This window comes from Vanessa cardui, chromosome 14 (genome assembly GCF_905220365.1).
Source record: "Vanessa cardui chromosome 14, ilVanCard2.1, whole genome shotgun sequence".
Taxonomy (NCBI): domain Eukaryota; kingdom Metazoa; phylum Arthropoda; class Insecta; order Lepidoptera; family Nymphalidae; genus Vanessa; species Vanessa cardui.
In genome coordinates this window covers 3,783,103-3,798,679 of record NC_061136.1, presented here as the reverse complement: position 1 = coordinate 3,798,679, position 15,577 = coordinate 3,783,103, and the positions used below count along the sequence as shown (strand labels likewise).

At 30.7% G+C, this 15,577-nt stretch overlaps 1 protein-coding gene across 2 annotated transcripts in view; it reads right to left on the bottom strand.

Annotated features, from left to right (window-relative positions):
* Positions 1-15,577, bottom strand: part of LOC124535208 (neuropeptide F-like) — a 38,717-nt gene that overhangs the window by 10,109 nt on the left and 13,031 nt on the right. For both annotated transcript variants that reach the window (XM_047111329.1, XM_047111330.1), the window contains exon 2: positions 10,669-10,825. In XM_047111329.1, coding sequence (XP_046967285.1) covers positions 10,669-10,820 — 152 coding nt within the window. In that variant the 5' untranslated portion in view covers positions 10,821-10,825. The remainder of the gene's footprint in view (positions 1-10,668; positions 10,826-15,577) is intronic.

Genomic DNA, 15,577 nt, shown 5'->3' with positions numbered 1-15,577 from the left:
ATAATAACTTTAAGTAGATGAATAAAAAAGTTTGGAATTAATACTTGTTGACTTCCAGGCAGGATACATTACATACATTATATAGTTGTATTTAACTAATATGATTGTATTTTTTAAATATTGAAAAAGAGTAACTACTGAGTTTCTTGCCGGTTCTTCTCGGTAGAATCTGCTTTCTGAACCGGTGGTAGCTTCACTTAATTGTTAAATGACGATTCAGAAGTGCTTGTAAAAGGCCACTTGAATAAAGTTTATTTTGATTTTGAGTAACATTCGTTTTAAATGCATGAATTTCCAGCAATTAAATTCACATCTTATACTTCTAGAATATAATCATAATGCCCTCTCTTTCCAACTTAGATAAACCGCCTGTAACTTATATTCGCTTTTCATGAGTCTTCAAAACACGTCACGTAGAGAACATTTCGTAATAATGCGCAACACCATTACTGCGATAGGGTATTAGAATACAAAAGTTTTGGAACATAAAATTGCAATTTCGTATTTTTCTGCAATTGCAGCATTGGAATATATGGAATTAAAAACTGATCGAAATGAAATGTGCATTATAAATGTTATAAAAATATTATAATCCTTTTAAAACTTATTGTTTTATTAAAATAAGTATTTTTTGATTATAGTGTAAACTAAAATTTTTAATTCGTTAAAATTAAGAATTCTGTAAAGGTGGAAATTTTGTTGGCGTCAACCGAATCCAAATATAGCAATAATTATAACATGTTGAAACAATGTTGACTACGCAATTATTTTATTACTTTTTTTGCATCTTCATTTGTTTTAAAATAGTATTTTGTTTGAAGTCGGTTTTTCTTTTTGTTAAAATTTTCATTTATTATATTCGAGCTTGGGTTTATAATTTAATAAAAGTACCAAACGTTAAACGAAGTTAAAGTTAAACGAAGTCTCGAACTGGGGCTGGCTAAATTTAGTCCATTTCAACCCCAAAAAGACGCAAGTTTGCGCGTTAACCGCTAAAAAAACACCATTTGTCGTATCTCCACGATTTGAGAACATCCCGATAGCCGCTACAGGTAGTATCGGAATACTTGGCGTTGATATTTCGAGCCTCGTTCAGTTCCGCGGTCAATTGGAAGGCAAAGCCAAATTGGCTTCAAAGAAGCTCGGTGTGCTCAGCAAGGCGAGACAGTACTTCACGTCGGCCCATCGCCTAAAACTTTACAAGGCGCAAATTCGGCCTCACATGGAGTACTGCTCTCACCTCTGGGCGGGTGCTCCCCAGTACCAGCTCCTTCCATTTGACCGCATCCAACGTAGAGCGGCTCGAATTATCGACGATCAAGCCCTTTCCGATCTCCTTGATCCTTTGGCTTTGCGTAGAGATGTTGGATCACTCTGCATCTTCTACCGAATTTTTCACGGGGAATGTTCCGAGGAATTGTTCGGATTAATCCCGGCTGCTGAATTTCACCTTCGGACATCTCGTCAAAATTCTAAGTTTCACCCGCACCATCTTGATGTCCGAAAATCCACAACAGCGCGATTTCTTAGACATTTTCTGCCTCGCACAACCACTCTGTGGAACCAGCTGTCGCCGGCGGTTTTTCCGAACCGATACGACATGGGAACCTTCAAGAAAAGAGCCTACTCCTTTCTCAAAGGCCGGCAACGCACCTGCAAGCCCCCTGGTGTTGCAGATGTCCATGGGCGGTGGTAGTCACTTTCCATCAGGTGAGCCTCCTGCTCGTTTGCCACCTATACCATAAAAAAAAAAAAAAAAAAAAAAAAACCAAATCAAACAAAACACATTTTTTTATAATGTCTGTATATAGTAGTTAATGACATGATATATGATAATTTCAAAATAATATTATAGATTTTCATAATGAAATGCACTCAACCATTTCAAGAATGAGCAATTCTCATTACAGCTTAGAAAAGGTTGGTTGTTTACCTCAACTTCGGCTTCACGTCGAACTTTGAGTTGCAGTAAAAAGTTCAGTTCACTTTCATTATTACTTTTATATTCAATATCTAATTCTATTTTTAAATTTTTATATTACGATCATAATATTAATAATTAAAGCTATCTCCGTTGACAGTTATAATCAATGATATTCTAATAAACAGATATGTTATATCCATACTAAACGACAGAAAAAAGTGTGCCGCGTCGGGGACCGTTTATTTTAGTTTATTTTTACATTTCGTTAAAAGTAAAAAGGATAGCTTGATAAAAACAATAAGTAAAAGGGATAACTAGATGTTTTAATTACGCAAAACGTATTGCTACGTAATTATGATGTATTATAACGTATTACTATGTAAAACCACTAAAAGCAAACATCCTAATTAGGACGTTTTCTAGTCTTCACTTTTTGCGCGTTAATAACATATCTGTTTACTACAACATCATTGGTTATAATAATATTTTAAGATAATCCAATTAAATAATAATAACTTTACATAAATATGGAACTATTCCAATTAGAAGTTACAACTAAATCAAAAACCACAATGAATGCTTTCCTTTGATTGTCAGAATCTCGATCGAATTCAAAGCAAGTTGTCAAATACTTCGAGTAAGGGTTTAAACGAAGGTCATATTGAATAACTTCACTGAAGTTTGAAGTTCAATGAAATATTTTAATAAATCTTAAATTAATATGCATTTCCTTTATAGTTGGAATTTGTCAATTGAAATATTTATTGAACTTGGCTATTAATTGGATCTAAGTTATAGTTAGCCTTCTTGGAATACGCTTTTTCCTAAATCTCTTATAAATATATTGTTTCTATAACTTTTACCTCAAATATTCAATTATTTTATTATTTAAAAAAAATATAAACATCCAGATTTATTATATTCAGGTCAAATGATATATCCGAAGATATATCCGAAGATACATCCGAAGATATATTCTTAGCATAAATTGTATCAAGATTGAAACATTTGCCAACAGAATACATTTGCTGGTACTGTTGTTGACATAAAAAACGCTCGTCCGTTTTTTTTTTGTTTAACTTTTTGCTTCATAAATAATAATAATGTATCAAAGCCATATAAGATCAACGAACACAAAAGATCAAAGATCAAAATATACAAAAATAAACTTAAATAAACAAACATTTCCTCCTACAATAACAATTAAAGCAACAGAGTTAAGCAAATAATTAAATAATGATTTTATTGTTATACCAGCGAAAACACTGTAGTTTAGAGTTCAAACGAGTTCCTTCCTCGTCTTCAAGATATTCGAATTCAAGTTTTAAAAGAAAAACTTTGATTATACGAGTGTTTTGTTCGTGTAATACGTGAGGAAAAAAATAGGAGATAGTTACGAAGTTTTTAATTAACAGACTAAATATACTACGACTTCTCATACAAAATGTTCTCGCTCCATAATTATTTTCGTGATTTTTTGCTGACTAAGAACTAGCGCGCACTGGTAACTTTTGTCACGGTGACTGTTTCGTCACTCTTGTCAAATCCGTGAATATGTACAGATGGAGACAAATTTCACGTCGTAATGTCCTCCACCTCCATACATATTCATGGACTAGACAAGAGTGACGAAACAGTCGCCGTGACAAAAGTTACCAGTGCGCGCTAGTTCTTATAGAATCAGAAAGATAAAAACCAATTTTTAAAATTATCAAAGGTAATAATCGTGCTTCAGTCAACTTTACAGTTTTGGTTTTATATGCTGACGTGATACTATAAAGACAGGGCTGTAGAGCGATTCCTTAAAGATGCATATAGTGTAATACACCGCTATAAGTATTTGCAACAATGTTAAATTAAATAATTAATCTTAATTCAACACAAATATAGACAAAGATAACGGCTAAATGCTTAAACGTAAACAATAAGCTTATACAATTTAGAGAAACAAGCTACGATCAGCTATTCTTCCGCCTTTATGGATACATTTTATTACCGTTTTTAATAGTATTGTTAAATTACATCTCTCAAAAAAATATATTACAATGTTAATAATTTTTACGTTAATTATATCAAAGGAACTTGTCTCATTTTTTAATTTACAAAATAAGTGAATCAACAAACATGATTTCACAAATATTTTTCATGGCATAATAGCTGATGAATATGAAATATAAATAATGTAATCATAAAAGTTTTTATTCTATTTTAAGACGCCGTAAATAGTAATTACACCACTCAAGCTCTAGTGAAATGTAAGGAGGTTGATTTATGTCGTGACATCGCGAATTGAATAAAAGAGCTCCGTTGCTATTTAATTTTTCAACGATAAGAATATATATAAATGTTCAATTTAATAAAATACGTGTAATATACCTATGATATTATTGATAGGCGTCAAATTTTTATGGAAAACTTTATGTTTTTTTGTATAAAATGACACAGTATTGGTATTGTTAATATTGTTGCTAAATTCGCTAATATCCGATTGGAAGCTAAGTCCCAAACTTTAGTATCAGAATTCAACAGGGGCTTTTCCGGTATTTCAATTAACTTTTTATTCTTATGTCCCGTGATTTGAGCACTGTCTCTTTCAAAGGTAAAAATTTACTATAAATAAGCTTTACAGTTAAATATTCCATGGGGTTTGTTAAAAGATAAATTGTAGTGTGCACTACAAATTCTTGATAAATCTATATTTATGGATATTTCAAAACTATTCCATTTAACTTCTTATACATTTTGGTTTATTATTTCCAAAATTTCAACACCTTCTTCGACATTCAAAACGGCAATATTCGCAAATTGAAAACGAATATCATATATTATTTAAGCTTACGACCAATGATATTGCTTCAATTCGATGTCATATTTTATTAATTTGCTCCTTTTGGTTGAAATATGCTGGAGAGTTTACATTTATAGGACCCGTGAATATTGAATGAATTGTTCGTGAAAAATTGTTGTTGTTGTTGTTGAATAAATAATTTGTTCAACAACAACAACAACAATTAAAAACAGCAGCCTATAAATTTCCCACAGCTGGGCTAAGGCCTCTCCCTTTAAGAGAAGGTTCTGAACATATTCCACCACGCTGTTGCAATGCTGGTATACACACGTGGCAGAATTTCCATGAAATTAGATACATGCATCAATATTTTCCTTTACTACTGAACACGAGATGAATTATAAACTCAAATTAAGCATATACATTCAGTGGTGCCTTACTAGGTTTGAACCAGCAATCATCGGTAAAGATGCACGCTTTCTAACCACTGGACACCTGGCTATTTGTTTATAGCGTGTCAATATTTACGATAAATCTTCAAGACTTTTTATATCTGCGATTTATTCTGCTAAATTGTTATAATACTATTCTTCAAACTAAGAGCTGCAAGTTACGTCTGATATATCCGAGCGCTTTTCAACATTTCTATTACAATTTTCCCAAAGGACGCACGGTCGGTATTCAAGCCGTGAACAGTAATTTTCTCCTGTCAACTGGCCTATCTCGTCCTCTGTAATGTCACGCTTCGTCCAGTGGAATTACTAATGTATTTTACAGCACATTAGCACTCTACAATAAGTCATCAAAGTATGTAGATGTGCTCTTATAATTATGTAGATTTTAGTGCGTTTTGTTTTAGACTAGATAAATGCATATTCTAGCAAAGTGGACGAATTTAGGTGTGAAATTACTAATTTGGCAAAGAAACGCAGTGACGGATTTACAAATCTGCCGCTAGTAGGCTATTCAATTTTTGCCTCCTTTCTTTTTTTGCAACATTAAGATTTGTGTTCTATCGTCCGGTTTATCGGTTATCGGTTTTTTCCCGTTATTAGTATGGTTACAAACAAGGTGATATTTCTGTCAGTTACTAGATTGTTTTTCCAACCCGCTATTTAGTGACTAGTATACGGACACGTAATGTGTAAATATATAATTATAAGCTTTATTTTATTTCTGTAAGATAGTAACAAATTTGGGCTAAATTTGCCGCCCCTCTAAATCTGCCGCCCTAGGCTCCATCATACTTAGCTTATTGGTACATCCACCACTGAAGAAACGATAATAACTTTTTGAATAAAATCGTTAATTGCTTCCTTTGAATAAATTTATAGAATCTAGTCAGATATTAATTGTTACGTTAAAGTTAACTTTTTTAACATAAAAAAGATAACAAATACTATGCAACTATATAACAAGATTATGATATCTTAATTTAGTTTTAATATATGATCAATTTACAACAATTTCGAAATCCGAAATTTAGTTCTAGAATTCTAGACAATACGTTGGAAGAAATAACAGTATCGCTGAAACAATCTCGCTGCGTACGTAGACTGTAGTTACCCGTATCACGAGACAGCCATCTCAAAGTAAAAGCAAACCTTTGGTTAACCCGCATCATAACGTTATCAAATCAAATGTAGTAATCATTTAGATTTCCAACGTGCTTGACACATTCAATTATAAAGTCTTATCCACATTATTCATTACCTTAGTATTCTTAAAAAGTTATCTATAAAAAGAACAAAATGTAATTCGCATATTTCAAAAGAGGTTTTATACGAAAAAATAATGTTAATAGTGCAAGTATCAAAGTAGCCGAGTTAATCTATTTCACGGCGTAAGCGATGTTTAACAAACGCGGATATGACCAGCCTTTGACTAGAATGGTTTGAAAATTGCATCATAATTACACAGATCTCGCAATTTTTGTCTCTATCGTTTAGAAAATAAGGCTCATTTTTCTTTATATTTAAATCAAACGTTGTTTGGTGTCAGTTTTTGTAAAGGAAATAAGTTACTTTAATACTATCAAAAATGTTTCATTTTGCTCAACTGAAAAGAAATTCGACTTAAACTAAATATATCATATTGAAATTTTAATAAGTATAACTATGCAAAGCACTTAAATGCATGCATTTCAACTCATTTGGGTGAAACTTGTTCAATATTTAGTTCCCAGTTTGACCCACATAGAAGACTTTTAATAAATAATTATAATGGGAAAAAGATCTACTAAATTTCAATATATGAAGATTTTATGATTTTTTTAAACTTTAACCATGAACAGGTATTTTTTTCATAACATAAACGATTTCAACAAGAAATAAATGAAGATATAATATATAATTTTCATCAAATTCACTCCAATATTATCTATCTTATTAGGATGCTTAAACAGGAATATTAACCGTTATAAAAATAATCTATATACACGTATTTTATTTTAGTAGGATATTAGCACAATGAAATCGAAATTCTACATGGTAATTTTCAATATCAAGCTATCGGTGATATAGAGAACACTCTGTAGTTGCTCTTTTTAAATCTGAAACATATACATATTATTACAACCTTCAACAAATACTAGCACCATACTTATATTATAATTATAACCCTGTTAAATGTTATTTGTTTTTTTTTTATATTAATATTTTATATTATATTATTTTATATTAAAAATATATTATTTAAAATAAATTTCATAATTTAAACGTTATACGCTTACGAGTTAAATTTTAAATAAAAAGGAATATTAGTAATTCCTTAAAATGGGACATGCTACTATTTTTCTTTTTAATTAACTATAGGCACATGTTAAAATGTTGCTCCTTAGATATTAGATTTTTTAAATAAACATAATATCAATAGGTACTTAGTACTAGCAAATATAACAATTTGTAAACAAAAATTTTGTTTTATAAGATAGCCATATATTTTTATTGTACACTGTGCTGACCTATTTAATAAAATAAAAATAAACATAAAAAATATGTCTATCCAACATTTAGATATTAAATAATAACAGTACTTTTAAAAATACTCACTTTCATTATTGCATTATATAAAACAAAACATTTAAACATATTAAATTCAGTCGCACTTAATTATATAAGCACAAATGTATTTAACATCCAGATTGTGAAAATAATATATTTTAAGTGGTTGTAAACGTAACGTAAAGAGAAATGAAATTGCCGCCGTAGAATTTAAGTCTCGAATGTGTAAATAAAAGTAAATTAAAAAAAATAAAAATAAATTAGGTAAGTCAAATAAGATCTTAAATTATTCACTTCGTTCCCTAATTACTTTTCTCCTACACCGCTAAAGTACAGTTTAAGTAAAGATTACGAACTTTCCTTAGATCCCTCGACCGGGATTCCAGAGCAAATGCAAGGGATTTTAATTTCGTCTACCTTTTCAATAACCAAAAATGAGTTGCTTTGTAATTTTTTCTTTTTTTTGTTGTCTAAACAGTTAACACAAATAGGCACTGGAATTAAATTTGAAATGAGTGCTATGAATAGAAACAAAATTCATAATCCAGTCTGTACAAGTATATGTATGTATGTACATATCATATACTGGATTTTAAGAAGGATCTCCACAGTTGAGACTTATTTATTATTTCTTATTAAATCCATACTGTTAGACACTCGTTTGCTTCACTAGATTTTAATGGAAACGTATTTTGAAATGAATTAAAACTGACGCACTTATATCCTTTTAATAATTAACTAATATACTGAATGTTTTTAGAATATGTTCGATTTTCGAATGAAATTGAAAAATAAATATCTTAGCAAAAATGCTTTCATACTTACACTAAACTAGTCGGTCGCCCGCGAAACTTCGCGTTTACTTAATAAAATTTTTAGCTATTTCAAATACTACGGTAGGTTATATTTTTTTTATTTCATTTCATTGTAAACTGATGGAACCTTTTTTTGAATGACATTTTTAATGTCAAATACATTAGTTCTCTATTACCCAGTAACTTTTTCCCGCTCTTTAAATTTTTTTTAATTAATTGTTACAATTGAATTAACCTTTTTACATCAAATTTTAAATGCCAAATACATCAGTCCTCTACTACCAGCCGGTAAATTTGTTCCGCTCTCTCAATTTTATTTTTAATAATTTTAACATTTTAACGATTTTTTTTTATGTGCAGCTATAGTCCCATAATCACTAGTCCAATCGGCTGACGCTTTTATACATATAAGATTATTTTAACCAATTTCGATTAAAGTCTCACAATGGTCTACGTAAGAGATATTATAAGCCACAATCTGTGTGCAAACACAGGTTCTACCTCTATTCTTCCCTGTTGTAGTCCGATGGGAATGGAATGACAATCTGACATGGCTGGTGATACATTACATACGAGGGGACGATAATTGCAGTCCTAACTCCAGTTTCATATAAAAAAAAAAACTCAGTAAAAAAATCCAATGGAACTTTCGATGACACAACCCGAATTAAACGCATGACCTAATGATTTGCGATCATAAATACCGACGACCTCCGTGGTCGAGTGGTATATACACTGGTTTTCATAGGTACGCCACTCCGAGGTCCTGGGTTCGATTCCCGACTGAGTCGATGTAGTTTATCATTAGTTAGTTAGTTAGTTAGTTCTATGTTGTCTTGGGTCTGGGTGTATGTGGTACCGTCGTTACTTCTGATTTTCCAACACAAGTGCTTTAGCTACTTACATTGAGATCAGTATAATGTATATAATTATATGATGTTGTCTCGTAATATATTAGCTACTTGACCATGAGGCATTTTAATATTATTCAGACAATACTGAATTATAAAAGCTAGCATTTGTAGGATCAGTTAAGATTTTTTTACTAAAGATCAATTTCATATATGATATAAAAAGTCATAGAAATTTTCTAGAATTCATTGAACTGCTTCAAAACTAAGCAAGAACACTTGATAATTGGCTGCAGTCCAAAAGTCATTATATGCTAATCTCCCCTCTGATGTAAAACTGTGATAATATTTGACATATTAAGCAAATCCTATTTACGTTATTTATCAAAAACACTATAATGCACTTAGTACTTGAATACAATGCTGACTTGCTATCATTTGCTCTCCAATATATTGCATAGAATTAAAACGTACGGTAAATTTAACAATGCCTCGCTTCACCTACTTGAGACTAAAGAGCTTTAGCCCTTGTTTTTTAAATGAATTTAAAAATGTTACTTGTTACCTTTCACTTTTTTAACAATCTATATAAGTGCTATTATAATAAAACTACTCACGTAAAATTTAATTATTCTAATATCTATATTAATTTACCAATTGATACAATATTAAGTATCCGCTTATTATATTTAAATTAACTAATCTTCACCACTATTCTCACAACAACAATGTTCCCATTTTTTATTGCCCGTTCCAAAATCAATCCTCTTTTGTTTTTTCTCGTGCCAGGCAGTACCAGTCGCCACACCACGCCACGAGAGGAAGTCACGGGCGTGCCCCAATATGTGGTCGATAACCGAATCAATAATGATTCTTATAAATGTTATTTCAATTAAAAACAACGTATTTAAAAATTAAAACAGTACTAAATATTATTATTTCAATTAAAATTATATTAGTATATTTAAAAATCATGATACTATTTTTGTTATGATTCCAAAAAAAAACGTCATAGCGAAACGGAGATGAATAAATAGCTACGTGTAAATATATAAGTATCCTACGACGCCTACATAAGCTGTCAGTCATCCTTCTCACTAATATGAGATGTTGAAATGCGAAGAGATCTAAATTTGTTTTTTAAAAAAAGAATATCCAAAAAAATCTGCCGTTTAATTCGAATAGTAGTTAGTAGATTTGGCGTCATGTTGGAGGTCGTTGAACTATTTCTCTTATATTTTCTTGCTAGATTGTTATGTGCCCATTTATTTTTAAATTCCGAACGTACCTTGGTCTAGCAGCTTGAGTGTAAAGACGGTCCAGCTCTTGCAGCATGCGCAGAGCATCGGCCATATCATGGGGGCTGTCTTCACGAGCTTCAGCCAAGCAGACCATGGCCAGCACCACGGCGATAGCGAAGACAATCTTCTTGTTGAGCATGATGTCTGATAAAAAATAAATACATTTGAACAATGCGAAAAATAATATTTCTCTTAGCAAAGCCTGGTCTGGTCTAGCATAAGGATGACACCTTCAATCATAGAAATGAAGATATAATCATAGAAATTATAAACATGTTTTTTTTAATAATTTATAGTCATTATACTAATGTTCTTTGAAAAATAAGCGTTAATAAGTTGAAAAATAATCATGTAATAGAATTATAGGACAAATATTCATATACTTAATAATTATCATAATTTTACAAACCAATATTTTAATAAATTAACAAATATAAAAAAATCGTTTTAAAAGTTTGTCCCAAAACAGATAAAAATAATAGTTTATTTAAAAATGGAATCAAATACATTATTTAAATTTACGTATCAACAAATCTCAATTATTCTCAGAATTGTTGTAATAATATTTTATGAGTTGGACACAACTGTAATTCAAGGTTGACAATTCTCATCAATGAATTTTACGGTGAAATGAGCAAGGGCGGCCGAAGCTAGGGAATTATGCTGACACATTTGTGCCCTTATTATAATACATATCAAAGGAATAAAGTGAAATGTCATAGGGTCGTAACATAATTAAAATATTTTGCCCGCCACTAATACATTCGAAGGAACCCATTTCGAATCCCGTGAAATAAAATGAAAATTATTGGGGTTTTCCTGTTAAGAAAATCCCACTTCTTGATCTTTCTACGTGATATTACACGTGGACTATAAAAATCGCGGGACATCTAATGTACGGTGGTAATACCATACCCAAAAACATTTATATGCCAACAAATGAAAACAATGAACAATGCGCTGGCAATAGGCAGACAAAGAAATCATTTATTATTATAAGTATGGTGATGATAATAAGTAGCTTGGCAAAAAGCATGCTTATTTGACACTCGGTGTGACGTCATATCGTCATTAGCTCCGTTTTCTAAACTATTATGCCCCTGTAATATTGAATGAGGCATCTTTTTTATGAATCTAAATTTAAATTGTGCTAAACAAAATAAATTACTCAAATCTAAAATCAAATTCAAAAGTTCTGATATTAATGATACGTTAAACTAACATTCTCTTGTAACTTAAAACGTATTATTATAAAGTCATCAATGGCTTACATAATTAATATCCCCTTTTAAGCAATATCGAATAGTTTTATAGTTACAAGTTATGCTTTGTCTTCTTCTATAAATGTCAAAATACTCGCGATAGAAAGAGTCAAATATATGTCACTTATTGATGACGTAGATGTATGGATGTATAAAAGAAGTACTCATAATATAGCAATGAGAGTACAGTCAGAATTAACTCTTTTTTAATTATATGTAGATGAAATATGAACAGACTTCTGAACGTATTGGAACTACTTTCATATTAGTTAAATTGCTAAAGTTTCCGTTCTATGTTAGTAAATCTCTCATTGTTAAAATGTGGAAGGATTTAATGAAACTTATTTAATTTGTCAAGAATCATATTTTATGCCTATCCATAGGAATTATAATGGTAGAACCTTCACCGCTTTGAAATCTGGACAAATAGCAAATTCAAACCCTTATATTTGATAGCTTCAGACTCATAGGTATCTTGGAGTTGTAGAAGCTTCAAACGCTCTTTTCAAGAGAAGATCTCTTTGCCCAATAGTTGAGACTTGTCGTATCTTTACTTATTACTGATAATCCTATCATTAATTGCTTCTCCCTCAGATGTCAGTGAGGTAGTTGATATAATATATAGATTTGTTCTCCTCTCAGCAGTGATAATTTTGAAGCTATGTCACTAAGCCACAGAAAATCTTTTCTTCTTTGAAAATACTTTGGTTTTTTGACGATAAAAAAATCTTTATTTAAAGAAAAAACTTGAAGGTAGTTGACGAAAATTTGGATAAGGATCATTAAAATTATGCCCGTTTCGTACTAACTTAAGCTTGAAAGGTAATCGATATCATTAAGATTGTATTTCAAACTTTAATCTATAGTCATTTTGTCAAAAACCCTATGGTATTATGTCCAAGCCAAAGTTTCGTTTGAGTTTGGATTACACCGTATGGAACCTCAAACTTTTTCATATTAATAAAAGTTAATATTTAAGCCACGATTACTGTGACAAAGTTGTAGCGTTATTGAATTTTGATACAAATTTAACAACCATTATTCTCAATAAGAATACCTACATGGGGGAGAGAATAGAGTTTAACAAAGTTCCAATTTAAATTTGTCTTTCTAAATATATACACGCTTTATTTAATATCATTATGTACACAATTTGAGAATGACCACATAACATATTCCTTTGTAAATTAAGATATTGCGTTAAATGTATTTTAAGGCATTTTTATTCAAAAAAGTTGGTTTATTATATTTTTAAGTGTTGAGATGGCCCAGTATTTAGAACGCGTGCCCCTGCGGGTTCAAACCCAGGCAAGCACCACTATATATGTGTGTGTGTTTAATTTGTGTTTATAATTCATCTCGTGCTCGGCGGTGAAGGATAACATCGTGAATAAACCTGCATGTGTCTAATTTCATCGAAATTCTGCCACATTGGCGCATTCCACCAACCCGCATTGGAACAGCGTGGTGGAATATGTTCCAAACCTCCTTATGGAAGAGGAGGCCTCTTACCAGCAGTGGGAAATTTACAGGCTGTTATTATTTTACTACTTTTATTATATTGTTGATCTTCTTGGAATTTGAGAATACAAAGAATAATATTTATTGTTTGTATTCTAAAATTATCAAATTGAATAGAATGAATAGAAAAGAACAAGAGACGAATAAAGAAACAGAAGAAATTAATTTCGATTTGATAGTTACCTAGTACACTATTACAAATCCTAGGCAAGATCAAAGTTGCAACCTTATCTTGTTTAACGACATATAAAACCTTCGTGATACGCTTGTTTAAATTGCATGTAAAAGGCTTTAATCTTCAAAGCATAGTATTTCCTTTGGTTAATTAGTTTGCTCTTTGCTTTAGTGACGTAACGCTAATTCGAATGGACATTATATGATATTTGTCTAAAGAGTATTATTTATCATAATAAACAATATTTATAAAACAAATAGTATTGGATATAAAACCTTTTTTGTCGTAAATTTTCTTCTCTAATTGTGATAAATTTATTTTGGAACATTTGCGATGACAAAACGATTTTTTTTTTTAATTTTAAATATGGAAGTTGACGAGCAATTCGACCCATCTTAATAGCATGTAAAAATATTAACAATCGTCAGTGCTCTAAAAACCTTCAGTACTAAGACTTTGTGTCCCTTGAGCCCAGAGTTACACTGACACATTTCAATCCATAACACAACATTGCTAAGTGCTGTTTGATTTTAGAACAGGTTGTGAGTGGGTTTCGTACACAGACGGGGTTGCACAAAGTCAAGAAAGACGATATAACCTCCTCAGTAATCCCATGTTACCCGTCTGATCTAAAATGTACCTAATTAATTTATACCTTATTCGAATGAAGGTTTATTTACAGAGACTCTTTAAACTCGTCGTATATTTATTTAATACATCCACTAAACCATACGCTTCGTCTATTTCGTTTGAAAATGTTTAACTGTACTAATTAATTTTGTATACGTAAACCAGGTAAATAAATAGAACGCACGTTTTTTAAAAAAAAGAAGAAAGATTTTCCTTATTCTTGCTTTAAACTAATTATGTTGTTTACTGTTTTGAAAGTAACACGTGGAGTTTTTTTTTTTTTTTTTTAATTAAATTCTTCTTTTTATATTCGTTAACATTTTGCAATTTGGCCAAGTACTATGTAAGGTATACGAAATAGTTTGAATCAGCGTATAAGAAAATACGTTAGCGCGTAGGGTATTAAGGTATAATAAATTTGAATGCTGATTGCATTAAACTATACTTATAATAATTCTTTATTTTTATTATATCAGAAATTTTCTTTACATTAAAGAATTTCCTTCGATTTTCAATTAAAAAACAATGCAGCCGAACTATTGGCCATTTACATCAGCTAACTTTGCCATATCAAGTCGTAAAGAAGTAGTTTGCATTTTGTCTGAGTTTTGTTATAAGATTTTTAATATTATAATATGAATAAAGAATCTCTAAATTAAGTGTTTTTCTATTTTATATCGAGTAATATAAGATATGGGTGTATATGGATCTTAAGATAAGGGATAAAATATATATATCAATTCATTTCATCCGATAGATTTTTATAAGTCTACTTGAATTAGGAATATTTTAATAATGTTTGACATTTGTACTTACATTAATTGTTCGTGTTTAGAATATCTCACAATTATGTATATACATATATGTATATAATAGATGTGTATCAATTGAAGTTATCATTCTGTATGCAAAATATATGCAAAGTTAAATTAGCCGAGGATATTGATTTAATGTACCAATTATCACACTCAGCTTTGGGTAAAGACATCAATTGATTGCAAGCAAGCTGAGTTACTAATAGCCATAATTGTCATAGCGTTGTCTATGTGCAAAGCCCAGGTGACCAATGACGATCTTGTTTTTCGAATTATTCATGTAAGTATTTTTCCTACTTACTTTCTTTACAAAATTATAATGTTCGCAAGTATTATACTGAGTTATCCTAACGGAAATTACTCCTAGTAATCAATCTCAAACATATAATGAGGACTAGAATTATATGAATCAATAATAATAATGGTACGAATCTTGGTGGAACCACCAACCCGCATTGGAACAGCGTGGTGGAATATGTTCCAAACCCTTAAT